The sequence below is a fragment of the Myotis lucifugus genome, unplaced genomic scaffold (genome assembly GCF_000147115.1).
Source record: "Myotis lucifugus unplaced genomic scaffold, Myoluc2.0 scaffold_40, whole genome shotgun sequence".
Classification (NCBI taxonomy): domain Eukaryota; kingdom Metazoa; phylum Chordata; class Mammalia; order Chiroptera; family Vespertilionidae; genus Myotis; species Myotis lucifugus.
Genome location: NW_005871088.1, coordinates 4,431,935 through 4,445,327, shown reverse-complemented (window position 1 = coordinate 4,445,327; position 13,393 = coordinate 4,431,935). Strand labels below are relative to the sequence as shown.

General features: G+C 37.6%; 1 protein-coding gene across 3 annotated transcripts in view; it reads left to right on the top strand.

The window, feature by feature from the left end:
- AFF2 (AF4/FMR2 family member 2) overlaps positions 1-13,393 on the top strand; it is a 584,839-nt gene that overhangs the window by 553,727 nt on the left and 17,719 nt on the right. For all 3 annotated transcript variants that reach the window (XM_023752977.1, XM_014454947.2, XM_023752976.1), the window contains 3 exons: positions 1,729-2,018; positions 2,577-2,640; positions 6,466-6,602. In XM_023752977.1, the coding sequence (XP_023608745.1) occupies positions 1,729-2,018; positions 2,577-2,640; positions 6,466-6,602 (491 nt within the window). The remainder of the gene's footprint in view (positions 1-1,728; positions 2,019-2,576; positions 2,641-6,465; positions 6,603-13,393) is intronic.

The following is a 13,393-nucleotide window of genomic DNA, read 5'->3' as shown; positions in this document are numbered from 1 at the left end:
GAAATAGAACAGTGGTTTTCAAAAAGAGTTTTAGGAACATTATCATTTTTTTAAATGAATTCATTTACAGAATTTCAATATGTAAAGCGGAGTGAAACAGAGTAGCTCATATAGAAGGCAAAGTGGGGAATACACAAGTTCCAATGCTCCTGGTCCAGGGATGGCCACAATACCCTTACTGACATGGATAAACCCAGCCTTGGTGACAGGGAAGACCATCCTATAATTAACAGAAAGAGTGATCTGGTTTGCTTCAGAGAAATTTGATGTGTTAATGGGCTATCTTGGTGGAACTATCCAAAGGTGGTCATTGTAGGTCTGGAGCTTTAGAGAGAGTAAGACTGAGGTTTCCATTTAGGAGTTACCTGCTTATTATAAAATCTGTGATAGTGCATACAGGATTGTCAAATTCTGTTAAGGTCAAGAAAGAAGAGAGCTGAGGAATGGACCTTAGGGGCATAACAGGCTTAGGTATATACAAACTCAGAAGAACAGAGAGAGGAAGAGGCATTATGACAAGTATGGTCAGATATAGAACAGTCAGGATCTTCCCACAGTTGCCAGGTGGGGAGTAGAGAGTCTGCTATGTGAATAAACATAGCAGGTAGTCTTGGAACACATGCTGTCACATAAATATAAATTTTACAACCTACTTTCTTCATCTGGATCCCATTGTTTCTTTTTTAAATTTTTAATAAAATATATACTTTTATTGATTTCAGAGAGGAAGAGAGAGGGAGAGAGAGATAGAAGCATCAATGATGAGAGAGAATCATTGCTTGGCTGCCTCCTGCATGTCCCACACTGGGGATAAAGCCTGCAACCCAGGTATGTGCTCTAACCAGGAATTGAACCATGATCTCCTGGTTCATAGGTCGACGCTCAACCACTGAGCCATACCAGCTGGGCAGGATCACATTATTTCTATGGCAATGACAGCTCAGTGTGAATCTCAGAAATCTCTTTCTCATTTGATTTTTTGACCTCATTAAAATGAACTTTCACCATCCCAAGACTTCAAAATGAGGAGGCATTCATGTGGCATTCACTCAGCTGGAAATCAGTCAAGCTCCTTGTGTGAATGAAAAGGCTGTTTTGGCCTTGGTCCCAGGGTAGTGACTACTTCAATACAGTGTCTGGTTTGCTGGTATTTGACTGCACTGAATCTTGTATTTTGCAGTGACCTGAGTACTTATCCTAGTGAAAGTTTCTGGGCTGGTTTACTTATCAAAAATATATACATCAGGGTCACCTCTTTTTTACTCTCTTCCTTTCCCTCCCTACATTCCTCATTCCTCCCCTCTCCCATCACATCCCCTACCAAATTTAGACCTTTGCCAATGACTGTATTTATGGAATGATGGGGTTATATAATCCCAGCACCTGACTAGCTTGGTGATTAGTGTCATCATAGAACAAAGTCTGGTAATTCACAGAATTCATAAAATATACCAGGGTCACTTATTTATTCTCAAGCTGTGTCCACTATTTTATTTTCCTTTGTTTTATTTTTTATTAAATTTATTGGGGTGACATTGGTTAATAAGATCATATAGATTTCAGGTGTGGATTTCTATGTTACAAGATATGTAAATTGTACTGTGTGCCTACCATCTTCCATGACCTCCCTTGTCTTGTTTCTTAGTGGGCTTGGCATTCAAATCATTTATGAAAAGATGTTCTAAAAAGCTAAATCTAATGAAAGTTATTTGTCCTCCTTTTTCCCAGGAGGGAGACACTCCAAAAAAGGCAACCTCTGCCACCGTTACTGTCACCAACACTGCTATTGCCACTGCCACTTCTACTGCCTTTGTTACCATCCCTGTCATAGCCACTGCCACTGCTACTGCCACGGCTACTACCACAAGCACTACTACTACCATTTCCACCATCACCTCTACCATCACTACTGGCCTAATGGGTAGCAGTCACCTGGAGATGACGTCCTGGGCAGCCCTGCCCCTTCTTTCCACCAGCACCACCAGTGTCCGGAGACCCAAACTCACTTTTGATGACTCGTATGTTGTCCCCAGATTATCATGGACCCAGTTTGGGAATTGTGAATGGGGGTGGGGGTAGTATGACTTTTCTAGCACCATACAATGTGTCACCCAAAATAAGACCCCAGCAGTAGTTCCTGCAGCTTTAAAAGTATATCCGTCTTCCTCACATACTCCTATCCTAACCAAGAATGTTTTTGGCCCATTTAAATCACAAATCTCTGTTTTTCCAAAGGCAGTTGCTTCATTCTAGGATTCTGTGTCCTCCTTTCTTATTAGATAGAACTGTGTACCAACAAAGAGGTTTACAGCTAGGTTTTGTTGAATCTTTTTGGGTAACTGGAATAGTGGGTGTTAGAGATTATAGTTATTTATCCTAGTGGGCCATTATGCACTTCAGAATTCATTTACAGAATTATTTCAAGGTTACTTATTATATGAATGATAGCATTCATCTGCCCTTCTCAAGGCATTGTATAGGAATGGATTTATAGTAAAAAAAATGGTTTTGACTATTCAGTTTTTAATGAAAAAATGAGCCATTGGTTTCTGAAAGAGGTCATTTTGTTTGTTTAGGGTTCACAATGCTGATTATTACATGCAAGAGGCTAAGAAGCTGAAGCACAAAGCTGATGCACTGGTAGGTTTGCTTCCTCTCATTGCTTTGTTCTCATTAAGGTATTGTGCTTTAAAGGAAAACAAAGACACTTTATATACAATTCAAACTTTCTCATTGCTGCTCTGACATAGGGAGTTTGGAGCTGGTTAATTCATCAATACTGTAATACCCAGATTTCTTTGTACTGTGATACCCTGCCATTCATGTATTTGTTTTTTCACTGTTATTTCCCTTGCCCCAACTTCAGTAGGTACATGGCATATACTATTATTCTTGTCTTTCAAGTGGATTTGAACTGACATTTGAAACTGCTCTGGAGAAGTTGGAGGGGGGGGGGTTCTTTGAGTCTGGTAAACCAGAAACCAGTATGGGAAGGAAGAGGGTTATTGAGAGCTAATAAAGTAGCCTCTAAAATTGGCTTCGCAAAACTGAGGTATGTATAAAAAACTTAGCTCCTTGCTGAATTTGATTACATGTTTCCAGAATGAGGCCCATAGCCAGGCTAGGATCCTGTACAAAGAGAGGAAGTTCTGTCATCTGGATTTCCCAAGACACTAGGCCCCGCTGCCTCTAAATGTTTTGGTCATCTAGAATAGCAATGCGCTCAGAATGTTGAGTTGTTTGACTTGATTAATCCTCCTAACAAGGGGTCTCAACCATGTGTTACAATCACTTGGGGAGCTTTAAAATAACCCTGTTGCCCAGGCCACACTCTGGACAAATGGAATCAAAATTTCTGAGACTGGGACTTGGACATGGGTATTAAAATTCCCCAGGTGATTCCCAAGTTCAGTCAAGATTGAGAGAACCACTGCCTTAGAAAAGGCCCTAATGGCAGACTCCTCACCTTTGACTAAACCTCAGCATAATTAGAGATATTAGTTAACACACTGAGTTGAAAAATAATATCATCCTCCATTCATTACATTGTGTTGGCCAGGACTTAGCTGTCCCATTGTTTGATACTAGGAGGGCTGTAAGAAAGTATCATGACATTCTCTGCACTATGACTTGTGTGTAGCCAACATCAACTGTCCATGGATTTGCATCTGCTGTTTCTCTACTTTTTTTGTCATTTTCTCACTGTGGTCCAAATTGTTCAGCTATTGTCTGCAGCTAACCTTTCTGTGGTGTTAACTGTCCATTGGAAACACTTGTTCTCTGCTTCTGCAGATGAAAGCAACAAGGCAGGCTGGTGCCAGCTCCACTAGAGATGCTGGGAAGACTGTGCCTGTGACCATTGTATGTGTGGTGAGAGATTGGAGTGACATTAGTGGCCATGCTGCTGGCTTGAAGACCAAAGTTTTTTTTCCCCCTAAATGTCCTCAACTCTGATTCACTGCATAAAGGCTCTGGAGTTTGCACTCTGTCAAAATCAGAACAAGGGAGCACATAACTATTTCTTTGACAAGCTGGTCCATAAGCTGATGAAGATTGGGACAAACCTGTGAGATCACACCTGTGACAAAATGTTAAAATAATAGAAAAATCAGAGCCACAGAAATACATATACATATGATTCAGAATAAGCATCACTCTCTGCCATCCAGGGTCTGTTTATATGTTCCCCCTAAACCACCTTGATATTTTAACCACAATGTATTTTCAATTAGGGAGATTTTGCCCCTATGGGGACAAAGTGGTTCTTGGGAGTGGGATGAAACAGTCTTAGACGTTTCAATGGTGTGTGTCCCTTCAAAGGGTCACAGTACATAAAGACATCATCAGGATATCATTGGTATTAAAGTTTTGATGGGGATATGTGGAAAAAAATATCTTAAAAAGCCCCATCGGCCATAACCGGTTTGGCTCAGTAGACAGAGCGTCGGCCTGCAGACTGAAGGGTCCCAGGTTCAATTCCAGTCAGGGGCATGTACCTTGGTTGCGGGTACAGCCCCAGTGGGAGGTGTGCAGGAGGCAGCTGATTGATGTTTCTCTCTCATCGATGTTTCTAACTCTCTATCCCTCTCCCTTCCTCTCTGTAAAAATCAATAAAATATTTTTTAAAAAGCCCCATCGGGGCATGGTGGTAATGTAGAAAAAGAAAGGGTTGTGAAACATTTATTTAGAGCAGTGATTCCCAAAGTGGGCGCTACCGCCCCCCAGTGGGCGCTGCAGTGATCCAGGGGGGTGGTGATGGCCACAGGTGCATTTGGGGGCGATGAGTAACTGCTATTAAAATTTTAAAAAAATTAATTTCCAGGGGCTGAGTAATATTTTTTCTGGAAAGGGGGTGGTAGGCCAAGTAAGTTTGGGAACCACTGATTTAGAGTATGATATCTTTGCTAGGCTTATGTCTATTCTAGAGTTGGAAGTCCCCTGGTAATTCAAGCTCCTTATTTTATAGATGGAGAAATTGAGGCCCAGGAAGGGGATATGATCTGATCACTAACTGGCACTATGATTTTGAAATTTCTCTGGACTTCAGTTTCACCTTTTTGAAAAGGGGGTGGGGTAGGGATAAAAAATCTTTAAAGATCCTTCCAGCTGTGGATTTATGAATGAAATCACATTTTCAAAAATCAGGATGTAAATAAAGATGAATTTCCAAATGGGAGAGCTATTTGGAGCCAGATGACCTCAGGAGATTATCTTGTAAGCCAAGAGAAGATAGTTTGCATATACATAGGTTTTCAGAAAATCACTTTGAATTTCCTTGAAAACAATATTCTCCAAAGCATCTCACAGAAATGAAACCACAGAATTCCTGCAATACATAAAAGCTGAAAAGCATTTTTTGTAAAAAGGGTCATTTACAACAAGAGATTATGCAGGACCTGTAACTCATCATTTTATAGTTGTACTTAATGTTTTTCTAGAAACAGCTACTCTGCCATTTTGAGAATTTCTGCCTGTACTGTTTCATAGAAAATATTTTGATAAGGTATACAAGAAAATTAAAATAGCTAAATTTGTATTATATTGGTCCTTTTACACAAAATTCTGCATTAGTGGAATTCTTATATCCAGCTATCAAAAATGAAAATGTTAAATACTGTTATAAAATACTCACTATAAAAATGTCATATATAATATTCATTACACATTATAAAGAAATCAGTATGTCTAAGTGACTTTAATGGTGACCATTATCGAGGCTAAAACCTTTTGGAATAAAATTTTACTAAACTAAAATATTTAGTAATGCTATATTTTTTGGCATTTTGACACCCTATTCCAGATCATTAATTACAATGAAAGTGATGTGGTTATTGTCAACAGTCACACTATAGCTTCACTTTTTCATGACAATAGCATCAATTTGTTACTCTTCTCTATTGGTGTGAGGTTGATCTGCTCACAAAGACTATATGTGTTAGTTTTCCTTGAGGCTTACAAAAAGCAGTTTTATTGCAAGCAAGTCTATAGGATACTACAATGACCAGTCTAGTAATTTTAGGGAATAGAAACTAGTCAAAGCAGTGATTTAGATTCTGGTCTATCAAAAAGATAACAACAACAACATAATACTAGCACCCATGATACCTTAGCTACTTTTCTTTCCTCAACCAACCTCAGTGTGATGACAATAGAATCTTAAATCAGTTATGTTATTGTCAATACAAATTCATACATTCTGCATCAGGGTTTCTCAACCTTTGCACTGTTAGGCTGGCTAATTCTCCACTGTGGCGGCTTCCCTGTGCATTGTGGAAAGTTTAGCCGCACCTGTGGCCTCTGCTTACTAGATACACCCTGTCCCTAGCAGCAACAACCAAACATGTCTTCAGACATTGCCAAATGTTCCCTGAGGAAGGGATGAAAAATCGCCCTAGTTTGAGAACTCTTCCTTTATATGAAGGAGAGAAGGGAATACCATATTGATAAATCTTCTTCTTGTTTTAGTTCGAGAAATTTGGCAAAGCTGTGAATTATGCTGATGCAGCCCTGTCTTTCACCGAATGTGGCAATGCCATGGAGCGTGACCCTCTGGAAGCAAAGTCTCCATATACCATGTACTCTGAGACTGTGGAGCTCCTCAGGTAATTGGCTTTTCTGCAGCCAACTTCCTAAACTCATTTCAGTCATCATTAGAAGCTGCTATTTTTAAAAATATTTCCACATAGCAATGATTTGTCCAAGGCATCTTCTTCTTAGAAATCATGATAATTAGTTCTTGCCATTTTATTAATGTCAGAAAATTGATAATTGATGGATAGTGCTTTTATAAATTATCCCCTTTAGAAGTTATAATCTTTTATAATAATAAAAGGGTAATATGCTAATTAGACTGGGCGTCATTCCTGATGTCCATCCTGACGAAGCCGGGGCCTGAGGAAAGCAGCTCGGGTCCCGGATGCCAGAGGGAAGCTGGTGCCAGCAGCCAGAGGAAGGAAGCCCTACTCTTGCACAAATTTTCGTGCATCAGGCCTGTAGTGATATATATATATATATATATATATATATATATATATATATATACATACTTCTACCAACTATGTTTCCATTTTAATTTTATGAATATTGCTAATATATATAATAGCAATATTCATAAAATTAAAATGGAAACATAGTTGGTAGAAGTATAATAATCCCACTGTTTGGCATTGACAGTTGTATTTTCAAAGTGCAGTTTTAGAACTAAAAAAAAAAGTGGTGTTATTGGGATTTGTGTTATAATCCATGTTTTGTAAGAACTTTTCTGCAGTGGTTATTTAAAAAGAGAGAGAGTACCCTTCCAACATGAAGTAATCATTAAGGCCACAGATGTGGAGCAGACTTTTCCTACATGTAGAATTTCAGGGAAACAGACAAGGTGGTTGCAGGGACAGAGGAGACATGAGAATAGGAGAGGGTATATTAACTGCACAGATTATTGGTTCCATTTGTATTTTAAATGAAAAATTTCGGCCTGTTGGCCTTGGCAGAGTAGAATTTGTAGGTAATCAAAAAATTCCTGAGAGAAGGGAAAAGAGAAGAAATGATATCCACTCTAGTGTTTTCCAGTAACTTGCAGATATTTGGAAAATAATGTACCTCTGAATGGTGAATAAGCACAATCATTTTATGGAATGATTAAATAATTGCTTTTGATTGAGCAAATAGATCTTTACCTTATAGGCCCTTATATTCTGGTCACCCCTGACTTGATTAATCAATGTCCGGCCGGATTTCTAGGTTTTTACGCTGTTGCTTGTATCTGCATAAATGCTTACAAATTTGAGGACACGTGTACCTAAACCTTTAGACGCATTGGACAAATTTAGCATACATATTTTCATAGGAAAGCATTTTAAAATATCCAAAGAATGTGAACTATTCTAAAGAAAAAATATGCTCACTGAAAAAAGAAGATTTAGTTAAAACCAAAAAAGTAAGAGATCATGAAGAAAGATCTAGCCTTGCCTTGCCAGACCAGGCAGACATCTTTGGCTTTTCCCTGCTCTGAGAAGCATGTAAATTATCTCTCTGACTTCATGCATTGGTGGAAGCCATCACTGCCATTCTATAGCTTTTAAGGGGAAATTGATTTTTTTTTGTGTCTATTCGAGGCTGCCTGTGATTTTCAAAGTGCATAAGATGAAAATTCTGGCAAAAATGATAAGCATTAAAAATTAAGAGAAAACAATAAACAAACATGGAGAAAATCCAAATGTAAAATTTTTCAAAAGGCACTTTTTAAATTAACAAGAAAATGTAAAAATTTTAATTCCTGCTGTTAGCACACACACAAATAATATTGGTGAACAGGACTGTCCTATGCTGATGATGGGAGAAAAAGTGATCCTTGTATACTGAGGAAAATTGGGCATTGTGGAGGAAAGCCTATTAATATAAGTATTTATATCTTTTGAGCCCATAACTCAACTTCTGGAAATTTGAATTTCCTCTGCTGAAGAAAATAATTGTAGGAATAGTACGAGTTATCTTTATGGTGTTCTGTTTGGCATAAATTATAGCACACAATTAGAAGCAAACTAAAAAATCAATAAGAGTAATTAATTACTTCGTGATACACTCAACAGAATACTGTGCAGCCATTGAATTGCAACAATGATGGAGACTGTATCACTATATGAAAATGTTTATAACTTGATGTTAAAGAAAAGCAAGCTTCAGAATTATATACACATTACATTTCTGACCATGAAAAGCATGTTTCTGCATGTGGACCAATCAGGAAGGGAAATGAATTCATACCTGTAATGGGGTGAAATTATGGGTGTTTTCCCTTTCTATATATTTTTCTTAATTTTCTTTTTTCAGTTTCATATTTTTCTTTTTAAAAAATTTTCTTTATTGATTAAGGTATTGCATATGTGTCCTTATCCCTCCATCACCCCCCACCCCCCACACATGCCCTCACCCCCATGTTGTCTGTGTCCATTGGTTAGGCTTATATGCATGCATACAAGTCCTTTGGTTGATCTCTCCCCCTTACCCCCACCCTCCCCTACCTTCCATCTGAGGTTTGACGGTCTGATCGATGCTTCTCTGTCTCTGGATCTGTTTTTGTTCATCAGCTTATGTTGTTCATTATATCCCATAAATGAGTGAGATTATATGGTATTTATCTTTCTCTGACTGGCTTATTTCACTTAGCATAATGCTCTCCAGTTCCATTCATGCTATTGCAAATAGTAGGAGTTCCTTCCTTTTTACTGCAGCATAGTATTCCATTACGAAGATGTCCAAAGTTTTTTAATCCACTCATCTGCTGATGAGCACTTAGGCTGATTCCAAATCTTAGCTATTGTAAATTGTGCTGCTATGAACATAGGGGTGCATATATCCTTTCTGATTGGTATTTCTGTTTTTTTGGTATATAGTCCTAGAAGTGGGATCACTGGGTCAAATGGGAGTTCCATTTTTAGTTTTTTGAGGAAACTCCATACTGTTCTCCACAGTGGCTGCACCAGTCTGCATTCCCACCAGCAGTGCACGAGGGTTCCTTTTTCTCCGCATCCTCACCAGCACTTGTTGTTTCTTGATTTGTTGATGATAGCCATTCTGACAGGTGTGAGATGGTACTGCATTGTCGTTTTGATTTACATCTCTTGGATAATTAGTGACTTTGAGCATGTTTTCATATGTCTCTTGGCCTTCCTTCTGTCTTCTTTCGAAAAGTATCTATTTAGATCCATTGCCCATTTTTTGATTAGGTTGTTTGTCTTCCTTTTGTTAAGTTGCATGAGTTCCCTGTAAGTGTTGGAGATTAAACCCTTATCAGAGATATCGTTGGTAAATATGTTCTCTCATGCAGTGGGTTTTCTTGTTGTTTTGTTGATGGTTTCTTTTGCTGTGCAGAAGCTTTTTATTTTGATGTAGTCCCATTTGTTTATTTTCCCTTTAGTTTTAGGAGCTGTGTCGGTGAAGATATTGCTTTGACATATATCTGAGATCTTGCTGCCTATGGATTCCTCTAATATGTTTATGGTTTCCCATCTTCCGTTTAAGTTTTTTATCCATTTTGAGTTTATTGTTGTGTATGGTGTAAGTTGGTGTTCTAGTTTCATTTTTTTGCATGTATCTGTCCAAGTTTCCCAGCACCATTTATTGAAGAGACTGTCTCAACTCCATTATATGTTCATGCCTCCTTTGTCAAATATTAATTGAGCATAGTGGTTTGGGTTGATTGCTGGGTTCTCTATTCTATTCCATTTGTCTATATGCCTGTTCTTGTGCCAGTACCAGGCAGTTTTGAGAACAGTGGCTTTGTAATACATCTTGATATCTGGTATTGAGATCCCACCTACTTTATTCTTCTTTCTCAGGATTGCAGCAGCTATTCAGGTTTTTTTTTCCCAAATGAATTTTTGGAGAGTTCTTTCTAGATCTGTGAAATATGCTGTTGGTATTTTAACGGGGATTGCATTGAATTTATAGATTGCTTTGGGTAGTATGGACATTTTAATGATGTTGATTCTACCAATCCATGAACACGGTATGTTCTTCCATCTGTTTATGTCTTCCCCTATCTCTTTTTTCAACGTCTTGTAGTTTTCTGAGTACAGGTCTTTTACCTCCTTAGTTAAGTTTATTCCTAGGTATCTTATTTTTTTGTACTATGATAAATGAGATTGCTTTTGTAATTTCTTTCTGTAAGTGCACTATTGGTGTATAAAAATGCCAAATTATTGGCATTAATTTTGTATCCTGCTACATTGCCAAATTTGTTTATTAAGTCTAATAGTTTTTTGATGGAGTCTTTAGAGTTTTCTATATACAGTATCATGTCATCTGCAAATAATGACAATTTTACTTCTTCTTTTCCAATTTGGATGCCTTTGATTTCTTCTTGTCTGATCACTATGGCTAGTACTTCTAGTACTATGTTGAATAGGAGTGGTGAAAGCGGGCCTCCCTGTCTTGTTCCTGTCCTTAAAGGAAATAGTTTTAGTTTTTGCCCATTGAATATGATGTTGTCTGTAGGTTTGTCATATAAGGCTTTTATTATGTTGACTTATGATCCTTCTATATCTACTTTGCTGAGAGTTTTTTTCAGAAAAGGGTGCTGGACTTTGTCAAATGCCTTTTCTGCATCAATTGGTACGATCATGTGATTTTTGTCCCACAGTTTGTTTATGTGATGTATCACATTTATTGATTTGTGGATATTGTACTAGCCTTGCATGCCTCAAATAAATCCCACTTGGTCATGGTGTATAATTTTTCTAATGTAGTGCTGGATCCGGTTTGCTAGAATTTTGTTGAGGATTTTAGCATCTATGTTCATGAGGGATATTGGCCTGTAATTCTCTTTCTTTGTGGTGTCTTTATCTGGTTTTAGGATTAGGGTAATGCTGGCTTCATAGAAAGAGCTTGAAAGTGTGCCTACCTTTTGAATTTTTTGAATAGTCTGAGAAGGATTGGTTTTAGTTCTTCTTTGAATGTTCGGTAAAACTCCCCTGTGAAGCCATCTGGTCCTGGGCTTTTGTTTGCTGGAAACTTTTTGATTACTGTTTCAATTTCATCAGTAGTTATTGGCCTATTCGGGTTTTTTGATTCTTCTTGATTGAGTTTTGGAAGCTTGTATTTTTCTAGGAATGTGTCCATTTCATCGAGGTTGTCCAGTTTTTTGGAGTAGAGTTGTTCATAGTTTTTTGTTTTGTTTTGTTTTGTTTTTTTACAATCTTTTGTATATCAGTAGGGTCTGTTTTTACTTCACCTCTTTCATTTCTGATTTTGTTTATTTGGGTCCTCTCTCTTTGTTTCTTGGTGAACCTGGTGAGAGGTTCATCAATCTTGTTTATCCTTTCAAAGAACCAGCTCTTGGTTTCATTGATCTTTTATATTGTTTTTTTGGTCTCTATGTCGTTTATTTCTGCTCTGATCTATATTATTTCCTTCCTTCTGGATATTGTGGGCTTTTCTTGTTGCTTTCTTTCTAATTCTTTAAGTTGCAAGGTTAGATAATTTATTACCAGTTTTTCTTGCTTTTTGAGGTAGGCCTGTAGAGCTATGAACTTCCCTCTCAGGACTGCTTTCATTGTGTCCTATGGATTTTGGATTGTTGTGTTTTCATTGTCATTTGTTTCCAGGATGCTTTTTATTTCTTCTTTGATCTCTCTGGTAAACCAGTCATTGCTTAATAGCATGCTATTTAGCCTCCAAGTGTTTCATTTTTTTTCAATGTTTTTACTGTAGTTGATTTCTAGCTTTATGCCATTGTGGTCTGAGAAGATGCTTGTTATGATTTGTATCCTCTTGAATTTAAAGAGACTTTGCCTGTGTCCTAATATGTGGTCTATCTGTGAAAATGTCTTGTGTGCACTAGAGAAGAATGTATATTCTGTATCTTTGGGGTGAAATATTCTGAAGATGTCAATTAAGTCCATCTGATCTAGTGAGTCATTCAGGATTGCTGTTTCCTTGCTGATTTTTTGTTTAGAGGATTTATCCAGTGGTGTCAGTAGGGTATTCAAGTCCCCTACTATGACTGTATTGCTATCGATCTCTCCCTTGATATCTTCCAGAAGTTTTATTATGTATTTGGATGGTCCTGCATTGGGTTCATATATGTTTACCAGAGTTATATCTTCTTGTTGAATTGCTCCCGTTAGTATTATGTAGTGGTCTTTCTTATCTCTTGTTATGGCCTTTACTTTGAGGTCTATTTTGTCAGGTATAAGTATTGGAACCCCAGCTTTTTTCTCATTTCAATTTGCCTGAAATTTTTTTTTCCATCCCTTCACTCTCAGTCTGTGTGAATCCTTTGTTCTGAGGTGGGTCTCTGGCAGACATAAAATATATGGGTCATGTTTTCTTATCCATTCAGCTACCTTATGTCTTTTGATTGGGGCATTTAATCCATTTACGTTTAATGTTATTATTGATAAGTACTTATTTGTTGTCATTTTCATTCTTAATGTTTGTGTTTCTTCTTGCATTTCTGTTTCTTCTCTTTACAGCAGTCCCTTTAGCATTTCTTGCATTGCTGGCTTGGTAGTAATAAATCCTTTTAGCCCTTTTTTGTCTGTGAAGCTCCTGATTCCACCTTCAATTTTGAATGATAGCCTTGCTGGGTATAGTATTCTTGGATTTATTCCCTTGCTTTGCATCACTTTGTATATTTCATTCCATTCCCTTCTGGCCTGGTGTGTTTCTGTTGAAAAATCAGTTGATATTCTAATAGGAGCTCCCTTGTAGGTAACTTTCTGTGTCTCTCTGGCAGCCTTTAAGATTCTTACTTTGTCGTTGGTGTTTGCCAATTTAATTATGTGTCTTGGTGTCAGTCTTTTGGGGTTCATCTTGTTTGGCACTCTATCTGCTTCTTGGATTTGCATAGTTTGTTTTCTTGCAAATATCAGGGAAATTTTCTGTCATTATTTCT